The 15296-nt window shown below is 44.5% G+C and overlaps 1 protein-coding gene across 2 annotated transcripts in view; it reads right to left on the reverse strand.

Moving 5' to 3' along the window:
* The window catches only part of TRIP4 (thyroid hormone receptor interactor 4), a 1139078-nt gene that overhangs the window by 505480 nt on the left and 618302 nt on the right, over positions 1 to 15296 (reverse strand). For both annotated transcript variants that reach the window (XM_069624679.1, XM_069624680.1), the window contains one exon: positions 1652 to 1842. In XM_069624679.1, coding sequence (XP_069480780.1) covers positions 1652 to 1842 — 191 coding nt within the window. The remainder of the gene's footprint in view (positions 1 to 1651; positions 1843 to 15296) is intronic.

Raw genomic sequence — 15296 nt, forward strand, 5'->3', positions numbered from 1 at the left:
GGTTCTCCACAGAGGCCATCAAAAGAGCGTCTGCATCGCCGGCTTTCTTGGCCACGCCTCCCCTTATTTCTTTTTTAACATCCAAACGATTAACTAAAAGGTGACAATTTACCCCACAGCAAAGAGGACCGGTCTCAGGTCATTGGTATGTAAGGCTGGCAAACTATGCATCACTTGAATAAGGCAATATTATGTGGTAGAGGGATGCAGAGGAAAACGTATATTTGATGGTGGACGCATTTGAAGCATCTGGTGAGAATACTTAATCATGGTTAAACACCTGAGCTGGCTGTTTTTAGGGTCTCTGTATCCCGAGACAATGAGCAAATGACTGCTGTGGGCTGCAAGTCAACATGTAAACCATTTAAAGGAGCTGTGGCACAAATATATGCTGCAGAATATACTGTAACAATTTTCAAGATGCCGCCGTCTTGCATGAACACAAACTAACTGTACCCTCACCAAACAGCAATCATTGCATGTTCTGTACTGTCCACAAAGGCACCATGCCTCAGCATTTGTGGGAGAAGACAAACACTGCAGACAGGGCAAAGTCAGTGCAGGTATGAAATCTCTGGGGCTTTTTTTGACATATTAAGGATCACTCGCTACAAGGTAAAGAGCATTCCGAAATTGCCCTCCTCGTCACCTTCAAGGCATCAGATTTACTCCCACAAGTTGGCAAATAGTTAGAGTACCTACCTGGAGCACAACAGAACCATTGCATGCAAGCTGGTTTGGTGAAAAAGAAGCATTCACCCACCTAAAACAACTTTGACACATCCTCCCTTATGCATTTGCCCATGGTTGCCACTCATCGGTGAAAGCTGGACTGCACGCATTACACTATGAAAATCTTACAGAATTCAAGTTTGAGTGCCTCCAGATATTCTAGAGGATTCCTAGCAAGGCTCAGTATGGATCTAAGAAAGAGACAATGTCCTCCATCCAGAGCAATCTAAAAAGGCTACAGGAGACAGAAACTAATTCTACGTACTCAGTGAAATCTGGACAATTTACAAGGTTTTCATACACTACACAATAACATTTGATTGGCAAAGAACCAGCACCCCATCAAAGTTGCTTGCAAATGTTTGAGACAGAAATATACATGCTTTTCGGCACATATCTCCAAGTTCAGAAACTCAATGCGGCAAAAGTGGTCTTCGTTTGCTCCTATCTGGAGAAAACGCCTTCCTCTTCAAATAGCATTACAAATTCCATGCCACATAAACAAGTACATTTACCCTCAAGGATAACGGTTAGTCACCTTTTGAAATGTCCTATGTGAAAGCGTTTGGGTTTAAAGAAACTTTAAAAGAACAAACGTAAGTCTTAATTATTCTTATTTACTCAGAATTAACTCAAAGAAAACCTTTGGACTTTTTGACTGGTCTGCTTTGTTTAGCAACTGAAGCAATAGTGCATGCTCCGAGAACGCTTAGATGGAACGTGCATCCCATGCAACCCTCACCAACTCTGTTACGGACTGCGTGATAACTGATTCTTAGGAGCACTTTGGACATTTATATACTATCACATGCTGCTTTGTTGTTACCATCAATGTCCGTTTGTTTTTTGTAAATAAAACACAAACGCTAAGAGGCAAGGAAAACAAAAGGCACACAAATAGGTATTTTGTTTATCCCACCTCTTGATGCCTGCAACAAGCAAAGATGCCCAAGGCTGGTGCATGCTCAGGCACATGCCATCATCCGATAGCTCCTGCAGCTCCCGATCCTGCAGACGGAGCCGCACTCGTTCCGGGTTGGAGTCATCAGCTGTTGCAGAGGATGGGTGGTCGTGACTCCGTGGCAGTCCGGATCCAGTCTGGTCTACCCACTGAAAGAAAATAACAGATGATAATTGGATGCAGCACCAAGTATTGATCACTATGGGATGAGCCCTGCTCTTTTAAGCCCGGAGGAGAGAGACACCTGCTTGCAGGATGTAGCATCAATGGGTAACCATTGGAATATGCTTAAATCATTAAAAATAGTCCCCTGCCAAGTTTCAGTAACTCACCCTGTTTTTTCTATTCCGATATCACTAATGCTACATTTTTAGAAAAAATACAAAATTGGAATAAACATTTAACCCGGGATTTGGAACAAATCTCAAACTGGATCGCAATCAAGCTGATACTTACAAACTCCTTTACCATTTTTTGTGCCAGATTCAATGTCTACATTTTAAATTACAGTAACAATGCAATCTACAACTGTCTTAAGGGTGCTCAAGCACCTTATACAGATTTCATTTAAAAAATATAGTCAATGGTCCCAAAACACTGCGACCAAGAAAAATGAGAAACTATCGCAGGTCAAGCTATTTTAGAATGTGCTTTTGAGAACACTTATTTAACAATTAATTGCACTGGCAATTAACTGGACAGCAAGGCTTAATGCATCCGTGGAAGCCAACCCAGCAAACCCAAAAATAGTCTACTTAGGAGAAAACAGTTTTCAATGATATGACACATGTGCTTAGAAGCTGCACTCTGCACGATAAACTCCACATCAGACTGCCTTCTTGCAGCTCTATATGAGGGCTCTCACCCCTGAATCATGGTGGCAGCCGTAGCTGCAGGTATGTACATTTTCACTGAATGGTTTCAAGCAAATGTTTGCTCATGTCAATGCAGGGTCTGTTTCACTTGAAATGCAATTTCCTTCACTCTCAAACTTTCAGTCATGTTTACAACACTACTGTGTGCTGAGATCACCATACTTTGAGCAAAACAAGGATCCACGTCTTACTTGTAGAAAGTCATTTCATTTGTTTTTACTTGAAAAAATGAAGAAATGATCACTTCACTGTCCAGAAGAAAATAATTATTCGCAAAAATTAAAAAATACTGTTGCGGGTCAGAACAAGGACAGAGACTTGTGCCCTTAAATTTTAAACTTTATCAAATTAACAGGTGCAAACTCCTACTTTTCCCTAAACTACTGGTTTTCCCTACCTAACACCAACTAACTGGGGTGCTCGTCAGTCATCGTTGAGTCCAAAAGGAAGACCTGTCCTTTGTCCAAAACTAACCTATTCTGTCCCTACCACTATCAAAACCAACTAAGGCACAGGAAAATGACTCCCTTCTCCTGAAGTCTGCATTTCAGCACAGTTACTTTGATAACTTATTTATAGGTAGTTCTTGGCAACTACTTTAATGTGTTCCTACTGTTTGGAAATGGATCTCATTAATTCCTTTATCTTGTCCTTGATGCATTGGTTCCCCCTTCCGAGGTTGTTATTCTCGCTCTCCTCGTTTATCACACTTGCCACTTTTAATCCATACAATGTCCAGTGTTTTCCCAGGCTGGGCCAAATAGAAACATTGCCAAAAGGATTTTCACTTTCCTCTAATACTTCATAGTTACTGGGACGAGTATGAGGGTTCCAATAACGATTCTCACTTATCTACACTCCTTTTAATGGATGAGTATGAGTGTTCCAGTAATAATTATCACCTGTCCCCACCTCTCTAGGCTTACTGGGACGAGTATGGATGTACTAGTAGTGATTCTCGTGGTTCTCTATTGTACTTTCCTTATTGGTAAAGGTAACATGGTTCAAATAATGATCCTCACCTTTCTCCATTATTTTGTCTTCACTGAGACGAGTAGGAGTGCTTTCATATAAATTCCCACTCTTCTTTGGTAATCTTAACTTCAGGTCCTTCGAGGGGTCAGAAATGCGAAACAGACAGATGGAGTTCTCACAAGTAGCCATTTTAATAAGTATGAATGAGACAAACAGCTATCTGTCCCTAACCTAAAAATGCCTTCCCCTACCTGCCAAACTAAAGCAAGTGGAGAAATGATCTTAAATCCAAATGTATCTGTCCCTCACAGTCACAGATATAACAAAAATCATACATGGATATAAGGCTGTTTAAACTCCATAAAAAACAGTTATATTCAAACAGAATGTGATAAACCTCTATCCTTGCCACCAGGGTCGGATTCACTTCCCCGGAATCAATTCAGGATATTTCAAACCGAAGTTCAAATCAAAAAGGTTATTTTTAATAGCCAAGTTCCACTCCAAGTGTAACACAAAGTAAGCAACACAGGTTTGTCAGGATGATTTTACAACAGCTCATCAGAACACATTTTAGTGGACTTGCCACTTCCTTTCCACCACATCTTTCTACCACACTGGAGTACTTCAAATTGTCTTCTTCCTGGTTTACTCGCCTGCCAGGACTAACCACCAGTTGTTGCTTTCCTGGTAGACTCGCCTTCCAGGGTAAACCTCCTCCTACTACTATTTCTCTGTGGTGAGATTTGCTTCAGACTTTCCACAGTCCAATCCTCATTAGCAAAAGGTAAAAATCAAAAACTTCTTCTTGGCCAAGTCTTTTGACTTTTCAACAACAACTGGTTTTATAATGACTTTCATAAGGATACAGCACAGTGTCTCTCACACTGATTCATTTGCCTCAGGCAATACATGTTGCATTTCTCTTCCTCTTTATGATGTACATAAGGAGGGCTTCTCTCCTACCATCCTTGGATTGCTTCTACACCATCAATTAATTGTTGGTAATGCAGTTACCAATGTTTCCTTTTTAGATATCCATTATTGGGAAAATTGGACCCCTTTTCATTTATAATTTCCTTTCTCTGTCTTAGGCATTGTTGGTCATGATCTTCTTTTACAGGTATTCTCCCTGCTTGTAGATTACAGTTCTTTTGCTCAAATATTGTTCCCTTTGTATTTTGGCAATGGTTGTTACTATATTCCTTTACATGTTCTCTCTTAAACAGAGTTGCACCCAAAATGCTTTAATTCAACAGTTCGTTATTGAAAAGCGTCACTAAGCCAGCAGTCTATTTCGGAGCACTCTGGGGTTACCTATCAAAAGCCAACTCACCAGTCTTTCCTTGCATCTCTGTTGGAGCTGCTGCTTTGGTTTCTTTGTTTGTCGGGATGGTCCGGGCGATTGACAGCTCCGGTGACACTCCCGCTGCTCACGCATCCTGAAAAGGGAGCTTTCTCTGCTCTGCGCCTACTTCGGTAAATGCCAACCACCGGAGTAAGATGCAGGATGGACATCTCTCTCCCACGGGACAGCTAGCCTTAGTGCCACTTCCCACTGTGCATCCTCTGCATTGAGGATTCCTGACTTCTGCCACTCTTAACGCGGCATCCCGCTTGCAACACAGCGTCGGCTCCGGAGGCTCCTGCTGCTTCAACTGCTTATCATCAATGGCTTGCAGCTGAAGGGTTTTTAAATGTTTAAAGGTCCCGCTCAGGAGTGAGTCATTAGTACCACTGGACTGCACACTACAGTTCTGCAACTCTGAGCCTCTCTTCCTCGTCTTAGTACTAAGAGCATTATTGGACTTGAAGTCCCTAATGTTCTTATTCATTTGAACATCAAAGTCTGCAATTTTACAATAAGCTATTAAGACTGTGGGATCATCAGGGACATTTTTTAGAGTGTTCTCCCATTCCTCCTGACCGAAGTCCCCTCCCATGTTATCCTCCCGCAGAACACCAACCCATGGTCAGGATCAGGTAGGGGTTGCATATCCCTGGACAAATGAGAAGGGGTCCAGCCAGGGTTTCTGGGATGATCACCTCTGATTCACCACAGTCCTGACTGGGACGAGTATGCTTCTTCTACTCATTCTATTCAGTATCCCTCCTGGGTCTCCCACCTTTCTCTTGGGGTTAGCGTCACCGGGCCTGCCTTGGGAGGGAAGGGGGGGACAGAAGAGAGAGAGAAAGAGACAAAGAGAAAGAGAGAGAAAGAAAAATAGAAAAAGGGAGAGAGAGAAAGAGAGAGAAAGAGAGAGAAAGAGAAAGAGAGAAAGAGAGAAAGAGGGAGAGACCTGTGCTGTGACCGGGTCAGGTCTGTGGTCTCTGCGTCACAGTTCTCCTCACCCAGCTGATTCGAAACTTCTGCACTGATCCCGGGACGGAGTACCAGCAAGGGTCTTCTCAGGACCAAGAGGGGCAGCGCATCGCCAGGAATTGCCGGTCATCTTCAACAGCAGTCTTGGGTCTTCGGCATGCACTTGGGGAGTAGAGGTTCAGCAGCTTTGGCGTGTGGACGGGTGGGATGGGGGGGAGAACAAAGGGGTCATCTGAGCCCGCCAGTCATAAGTAAAGCATTCCTCCGTTTCCAATAAAGCAACGCATATTCCGAACGCAGCCTCTCAGATGCTCTGGAGACACACTCTCCGCCCACCCTCTCCAGCTTTGTGTTGTTTGAACCTTGAGAGTTTGGGCAACTTATAATTGATGGGTTATTTAACAAGCCATTGTTTTTACACCACAGTGATGAGAACTGAACATGGGGCATTTTTATTCTGAAGCCCAGCACAAAGCATTCTTGCATTCTTCCAAGAGAATTAACGTGCCACACAGGAAAAAGTTTTAAACTATGTTCTTTATTTTCATATCTTTGGCACACCAAAACTTTTTTGTTTGTTTTGTATGACTTTTTATTTACATATGGCGCATGCCTGAGAAAGTTAACTGACAAACCCTTCATCAACTTATTATTAGTCAGGTTAAGGTTTGTAAGAAGTGCAATCTTTTCAGTACATTTTTGCAGTTTGACTTGCTGTTGTTTTTGGCTCTGGTTATGTGTTTGTCCAAATGGCATGCAGTGGACAGGTTTACAGGGGGAAATTGGTTCCTGGTTTAGGTAGTACCTTATTATTTGGCATGTGATGGCTCCATGGTGAGCAGTTCTCGTGTTGGAGCCGTATGGTGATGTGGTGCCTAGTTAAGAGGTGTTTTGGTAGTGCCAATGTGTTTTTGGTGATTCATGGTGCCAATGTGTTGTTGGCAAGTTTTTGAGAACTGTGTGGACCTAATGCAACCATAGGAAATGTTCAGTAATGTTTTTAATTGCACTAACCTAACCATTTTTCCCACAGGCACTTTCCAACATGGACTCCACAAGCTTAACATTTGTGGGACTTTTGTGTGGCGCAACCTAAATTCCGTTTACCATATTTTTGTTGCTGAATTCGTCCAGTTGGTTTGGGTGGAGAATGCGTGTGGGTCATGGTGTGAGTGAGGGTTAGAGCGTTGGTGATTTTGGTCAAATTCCTGTGTATTTGGACTTACTGCATTGCTAGGTAATGTTCAGCCATGCTATGCCTTACATTAACCTAACAATTTCTCCACCGTTATGTTCCAAGTGGACTTTGCAAGCATGAACTTTGGGACTCTTTCATGGTGTAACTTAACATTTTTCTTTTACCAAATTTTAATGCTGAATTCGTTCATTTGGTTTGGTTAGGGGAATGTGTGTGGGTAATGATGTAAGGTCAGTTGTGAGAATGTGGTTGTTCAGTTGTGAACATCTGGTTGCTGGAGTGAGTATTGGTTGCTCAATGGTGAGCATGGGACGCTCAGGTGGTGCTTACATTGGTGCCAATGGTAGAGTGCCCAGTTGCAAGCATTTGGTCACTCAGGTTTGGTGTCTTGGGTGATGCCAATGGTAGTGATCCGCATGCTTCTCGGAAGGCACCCAACATCAGCTGTTCGTATTTCTTTGTTGTGCCACGCTACGAGCACCAGCGCCTGACCCAATATGGCCGGCGCTGTGCGGCACCAAAACGAGGCTGCATCCCGTTGCTGAGCAACCGGGAGCCTCATCCTTCAATCCTCGCCACCGACAGGCGGAAGCCGGCCTGCGGAGCAAGGCCGAGGTTTAAGGCTTCCTGTTTGCCTCCTGTTCGCCGATCTGAGCCACAAACCTATATTCTAAAGAGGACTGTAATCTCTACCCAAATCTTTATGACAACTTGCAAGCTAATTGCTGGTTCCATTGCCCACACGGCGTCGTCCGGGAAGGTGTGCTGGAGCCCCTCCCTTACCCCTTGCCTAGGATACCACAAGCCGATGCATCTACCCACCTAAGCCGGTGGGCCGCCCACCTAGGCCCGGCTCCTAAGGCCCATCGACTGTCTGCGGGCTGCCCGCGGATGATCGCGGTCCTGATGCCAAATATCCTGAGGTCAGCGCTAATCACATGGACAACCTCTAAGGTAATCTACTGCGCCCTAACCTAGCGCCCCACGTTTGCACGCCTACCCAGGGTTACCCCTCATTATCCCTGCAGCACCACACAGTAGCATGCCTGCCTTTAACCACTTTTATTAGCAGCAGCGAGAGCACCCACCTTAGCAAGAAGCATGTATATCTGCACTGAGGCTGGCTCTCGCTTCAATGTGGCCTACTGACCACAGTGACTATTGTGTTGTGCCTTTGGTCGCTTACTGACCACACTGATTATTGTGATGTGCCTTATGGTCGCCTACTGACCACATTGATTATTGAGATGTGCCTTATGGTCGCCTACTGACCACATTGATTATTGGGTTGTGCCTTTAGGGTCGCCTACTGACCACATTGATTATTGTGATGTGCCTTATGGTCGCCTACAGACCACATTGATTATTGTGATGTGCCTTATGGTCGCCTACAGACCACATTGATTATTGTGATGTGCCTTTTGGTCGCTTACTGACCACACTGATCATTGTGATGTGCCCTATGGTCGCCTACAGACCACATTGATTATTGTGATGTGCCTTTTGGTCGCTTACTGACCACACTGATCATTGTGATGTGCCCTATGGTCGCCTACAGACCACATTGACTATTGATGTGCCTCCTAGTTGACCTCATTGATTGCTGTGGCACGCCCTATACTCGTATACAGACCATTTTTAATCGCTGTGTTGATCCCTAAGTCTATCCCCTGACCACATTGAATCAACCTGTGTTGTGCTTCTGGTCGTTAACAGACCACACCTGCTACCCTGTGTACTAGCGACGTCACCCACATCATGTATTGTTGCTTATCAACCCTCATCCACCTACTTTTTACATACAGTAAACACTGGACTAGCCAACCCAACCCTCGCTCTAATCAAGACTCATTCACTAGCTCCTGTATGGGAACTACCACCCTCTCCTCGTGGCCCAGCACCATGACACCTGCAAATCCGTACTTGGATGATCCAGCACTCTGGATACGCCACTTTACTACCAGACCAACACCTAACCAACCTTGTACTACCGTTATGAGAAACACCAGATTGAATTCGAGAACTAGCCCACCTTCCTCTCCTGACTCTTGCCAGCCCGTCAGTCATACCTGCCATGATACTATCAACACTGACCCTTGCACGACACTCAGCAGAAACTCGAGGCTTGGTTCTCGCCTGCGCCTTGTATCCCAGCGCATACCCGCTGCAACTAGCTACTACGCTATGCGTCCCACCGCATCTCTGGCCTACAATCCCGCCGACGACATCATACAGTCTCACCACGCTACATCATCTGCGGCTACACAACCGAGCCTACCCTGTGCCTTATCGATCAGGAACCAAAAATTAGCATCTAGATGCACACACTGGTCTTACCACACTAACAGCACTGTATCAGGCAACACCTGCAACTCCAGCCCTCTCATACCACAACTTCTCTTGACTCCTACCTCCAATACACAAGACAACGCTACTACGGCCCCTAAGCTCAAAGGTGCTTTCATAAATGCACGATCTATCCAAGCTCATGCCCTTGATATTGCTGATCTCATTGTCTCAGAAAACTTGGACTTACTTGCAGTCACGGAAACTTGGCTGCACGCGGCCTCTGGTCCCTCTCTGACACTTGCCATCCCTGACAACTATACCATAATCAGGTGCGACAGAGATACCAACCAAACTAAAGGCGGTGGCTTAGCCGTCATATTTAGGAATACGCTCATCATCAGAATTGCGAACAGCCTTCAGTTACACTCAGCTGAATCGCTTTCTCTCAAACTACCTATCTCGCCCAAGCGCACAGCCACTGTTCACCTCATTTACAGGCCCCCTGGTCCTACATCTTCCTTTGTTGTAGACATCTCCTCTATCCTAGCATCCAGTGCTAAGCCTAGCTCCCAAATTATTATCCTGGGCGACTTCAACTTGGGATACCTGGACAAGAATGACACCAAAGCTTCTGATCTTGCAAATGTCCTGACTGACTTCGGTTTCACACAACATATCACAGAGCCCACCCACATTAAGGGTCGCATTCTTGACTGGATCGCCGATATGAACTGTGCCATCAAGGATATCTCCGTTTCCCCTTGCGCATGGTCCGACCACCTTCTAATTTATTCCTCCATTTGCACCAGCCCTCCCGAGGACCCTCAAAACCTCGCACCACCCACGCTCACACGGAATAAAAAAGACATCACTGCTGAGAAACTTCTACCTCTCATCCTCCCATTGTTGAACGCAGCTGCGGAGTCTTGCACTGCCCCTACAGCATTAGTAGACACTTATAACCGTGTCATGCTAAAAGCCCTCAACACTATTGCCCCCATCAAATTGCGTAAACAAAAACCGCGGACCCACCTGAACTCCTGGTTCACACCGCAACTACGCGACCTACGCAAAGAAAAAATAAAAGCCGACGCCTTATGGAAAAGTGTCCCTTCCCTAGCCAACAAAAATAACCTCACGTCAGCCACCCTTGCCTACAAAGAAGCCATCCTAGCGGCCAAAAAGGAAGCTTACAATATAAGAATCACCCAAACCCGTTCTAACACTAAGGAACTCTTTAAGATACTTAAGGAACTGGAATCCCCTATTGCTCCTCTCGATAAGTGTACTCCGGACACTGAATGGTGCTCAAATATCCAAAAAGCTTTACTAGACAAAATTACCACTCTCCAAACTAAAATCAATGCTAAAAAAAAACACCTTTCAAGCTCAACGAGCGCCGCCATGAATTATAAAATACAAGCTCCTAAACACGATCTCAAACCATTCAGCTTCTCCCCCCTCTCCATCAAGGAAGTAGAAAACATTATAACTAAACTAAAACCATCCAATTGCCAAGGTGATGCATGCCCTGCCGTCATCATTAAGGAAGCCGCTCCCAAGCTCGCCCCATTTATCACCTCCTTCATAAATGCCTCCTTTGAATCAAGCACCGTGCCTAACAACCTCAAAGATGCCTGGGTCATACCATTAATTAAAAAAGCCAATCTGGACCCTAACAACCCTTCAAACTACAGGCCCATCACCACTGTGCCTTACCTGCTTAAAATCCTCGATCGCGCAGCCTATCTCCAAATCCAGGAGTATCTCGAAAGCAATAATCTACTAGGGCTTAGACAATCCGGTTTCCGTCCCAGGCATGGCACTGAGACTGCATTACTAGATCTAAAAACCCAAATCGAGGACTTGAAAGACAAGGGCAAAATGGCACTCCTGCTCCTCCTTGATCTTTCAGCAGCCTTCGACTTGGTCGACCACCAAATCCTCTGTCACCACCTCAAAATTGCCGCCCACTTCTCGGACGCAGCTACTTCCTGGATCAGCTCATTCCTTGCCAACAGAACCATGAGGGTTTTCTCTCCACTGGCAGCGGCCGACCCTTCCCACGTCCCTTGTGGAGTCCCACAAGGATCTTGTGTATCGCCCACACTTTACAATGTGTTCACTAAACCACTCTTCGATATCCTTGACTTTCTGGGTGTCTCCTACACTAATTATGCGGATGACACCCAGATACTCATCCCTATCACTGGTGATTTTGTAACCGACTCTAAATCCCTCAACATGGTCTACACCGTCATCCAGGCTTGGATGGCTAATCATGGGCTCTGCCTTAATGACGAAAAAACAGAGTTAATCATCCTGGGCTCCCAATCTAAACTCTCGAAACTCGACGCCAACTACAAATCTTTCACTATTGATGGGATTGACATCAAAGTGGCCAATGTCACCAAAACCCTAGGAATCTAACTCGACTCCACCCTGTCTCTCACGCGACAAACCAATGCAGTTGTCTCTGCATCTTCCTACACCTGCAAATTGATCACAGCCTGCAGGCCATTCCTGACTCCGGATAATTGCTTGACCCTCGCGAGAACCCTCATCTTATCCAAAATCGACTACTGTAACGCCCTCTACCTTGGGACTAGCCAAAGAAATCTGGACAAACTCCAGGTCACACAAAACAACGCCATAAGGGCAGCACTCAACTTACCTAGACGGAATCACATCTCCAATATTAGACGCAACATCCAGTGGTTACCTATCTCGCACCGCATATCACTGAAATCACTTGTGCTCACACACAAGGCACAGAACAATGCAGCCCCTGCCTACTTAGTATCACGCTTCTCGCAACACACAACCACTAGACCCTTGAGAGCCGCCCAGGTGCACACACTGGATATCCCCAGATTCAAACTACGTTCGGCAGGAGGGTCGAGTTTTCCGGTCCTTGCTGCCAAGCTCTGGAACTCACTTCCCAATGCCCTAAGGAACATTCCGCAATGCCACGCATTCAAAGCCAAAGCTAAACTTTGGTTACGGGAACAAGACAGCTTGTAACTTATAACTGCACACAGCTCGTACCCCTATTCTGTAACCTCCGGGTACTGCTACTTTGTTATTACTATCTATGTTACTTGCATCTGTAATGGTATACTGTATCACCCTGTCTGTAACCTGAAACGTCCTCTCTGTAACTTGCTACTGCCTACCAAACATGCGCCCGCAAGCCTTTGGGCAAGGAGCGCAATACAAATAAATAAAATACAAATAGTATCCGTTCTGGTCTATAGATATCATTCCCTACAGATGTTTCTGTATTGGGGACTGGGCATACTCCGGCTGAGACCCAGAGCCTTCTCATCTTAAATTCTCCAGAAACCAGAAGCAAAAGAACCCTTAGACACCATTTGAGTGGCTGATGTTGCAGCCATTTTATTTAAGCATCCAAAAACGTAAGATGTTCGAATGAGTATGTATGGTTCATGGTTGCAAATATTTTAATTTCACAATGAGTGTTGTAAATAGTGATGTTAGCACCAAGCCTTGTGTGTGCTATGCATTTACTGATTCAGACATACAACCCTTTTATCAAATGTTTATCAAATATAGCGATCTCCGATCAGTGTTCCATTCCCGAAACGCTTTGAGAAAGTTAACTGTCATTTTCTTGCATAAGTGGTCTAGTGGCTGATTTGGGACATGGACTAAATGCATCCGCTCGGCATCAAAGAACTTTTCACTTTCTTAACACGAAAAACCACTGCAAGATGGATCCTCTATACTACTTCGCACCTTGATTAGAAAAGCATGGTTCATTGTGTAACCGTGCAGACCATGGCACATCAATGCAGTGATGTGTGCAGCAATGATTTGTGCGCTGCATAAAGTCACCACCGTGTATGTTAAGGCATCTATGTGCTGCTCCTCTATGTAATGGCACATAAGACTGTTTTTGTCTGATGTGTCCAATGTCCATAAAATAGCACACAGGAATTGTTTGTGTATGTAGCTCTAACGAGTGTGCCATACTGTCCCCACACTTAAACACATAAAGCAATCAAAGAAGTTGCCTCAAATTATACATCCACTGGACCAAAAACCTTTTCTACACTGCTACACCATGATTTTCAGTATATGCAGGTCAGCACTAATAAGAGATGCGAATGTCAGCTCTGTGAGCTAAAGCATGGGCCTGCTCTTTTTTTGCAGAAATAACCCATGGGGCCTGCGCACTGGTGAGGAGTTAGTTGCCGAGCAACTGTGGGCCCTACACCACGAATCAGAAGCCGGTTTTATTTAAAACGCTTCATCAGCTTTTACTGGCCAGGCTAACGTTTGTGTACATTTTTCCCTCTCTATTGGGTGTCCCTTGAAGAGTATCTGTTCTGGTCTATGGATATAATTCTCTAAAGATGTTTCTGTTTTGGGAATGAGCATAGGCAGGCAGAGACCCAGACCCTTCTCATATAAAATTTTCCAGAAAAAAGAAGCAAAATAGCCCTTATACCCCATTTGAGTGGCTGATGTTGCAGCCATATTATTTTTGCATCCAACAACATAAAATGTTCGAATGAGTATGTATGGTTCATGGTTCAAAATATTTTAATGTTACAGTGAGTGTTGTGAACAGTGATGTGAGCACCAAGCCTTGTGCCTGTTCTGTATTTGCTGATTCACACATACAACCTTTTAATGAAATAATTGTTTATCAAATATAGAGATCTGCGATCATTGTTATATTCCCGAAATGCTCTGTGATTTAATGCAAAGCACAGGAACACTCATTGATGCCATTTGTCCCCTTTGCCTCTCCCATAGGTGTATTGTGAGAGAGTACAATACTGCCCACCTTGGAATGAACAGAAAATAATTCATATGGTTAGTCTAGTGTTACACTTTGCGAAATACAAAATGAGGTGGTTCGAACAGAACGCCTGCATCACAGGGCCATTGGTCAGTGGTCCTTCAGACCCTGGCAGGCTGGTCACACCACAGTGTGTCAGTATGGGCCGTTTGAAACAGCATTCAAGTAAGGCCTTCCGTAAGAGCAGGTAAGAGCAGGTGACAGAAGAATCATTTACTTTGGCAGCAACATCTGTTTTTTACATTAGATTTCGTCTGTAAAGTAATTGAATTACAATGTAATGAATGCAGCTTTATTTGTTTAGCTACGATTTATTGATATTGTGTTGTGGATGGTTTTGTTGCGTGACACAGAGGTGTAGTTTGTGAGTGATGTGTGCCAGTCAGGGGGGCGCATTCTAGTGTTTCGCCCTGGGCACCAAGTGGCTAGAAACAGCCCTGCATACATACATGGATTTGATGGGCTGAGGTACCATCCTGACAACATTAAAAAAAAATATGGAGTTAACTTATTTAAATTGACAAACCTTTTATTAAGTTTGTGCACTTTTTTCGCCACAGTACATTATTATTGCAGTTCAAATTTATGGCAAAAAAAACAAATGCGTAGACATAATGATCAAGTAAAATTGTAGGTAATAAAGTGAAGAAAAACAGTGCAAAGCAACCACAAATCAAATACAGTACCTTTTAAGTAGAAGGCCCTTGTCACCTAAGAAGTCCTTCCCTGCAAGGTAAGTAGGCCTAGAGCCTCAGAAAGATTTAACGTCTTAGGTAATTACCTGGTGCAGCGAGGTGGAAGTCTTGAGTCACAGAGCAAGTATTGGCAAAGCCCAACAGTTGAGTCATTGAGAAACAAAGAACTTGATAGGATACAAAGGCAGGGGGAAGTTAAGGAGTGGACTTTATGTGGTGCATATAATATGTGGGTGGGGGTAAAACAGGCATGCAAGCTCCCACTCCTTACTCAAGATTGGGATCACACCTAGGGTCCTCAGAATCGCTGGGCCCACTTCTGAAAATTGGTCTAGATTCAAGAGGCCGTGGTTGCTGTGGCTTCCTTGGACTTCAAGCATTGGGTCCGGCGAGACGGCGGTTCCGCACTCCAGCTAG

The sequence above is a fragment of the Ambystoma mexicanum genome, chromosome 11 (genome assembly GCF_040938575.1).
Source record: "Ambystoma mexicanum isolate Mex_15411 chromosome 11, UKY_AmexF1_1, whole genome shotgun sequence".
NCBI lineage: Eukaryota > Metazoa > Chordata > Amphibia > Caudata > Ambystomatidae > Ambystoma > Ambystoma mexicanum.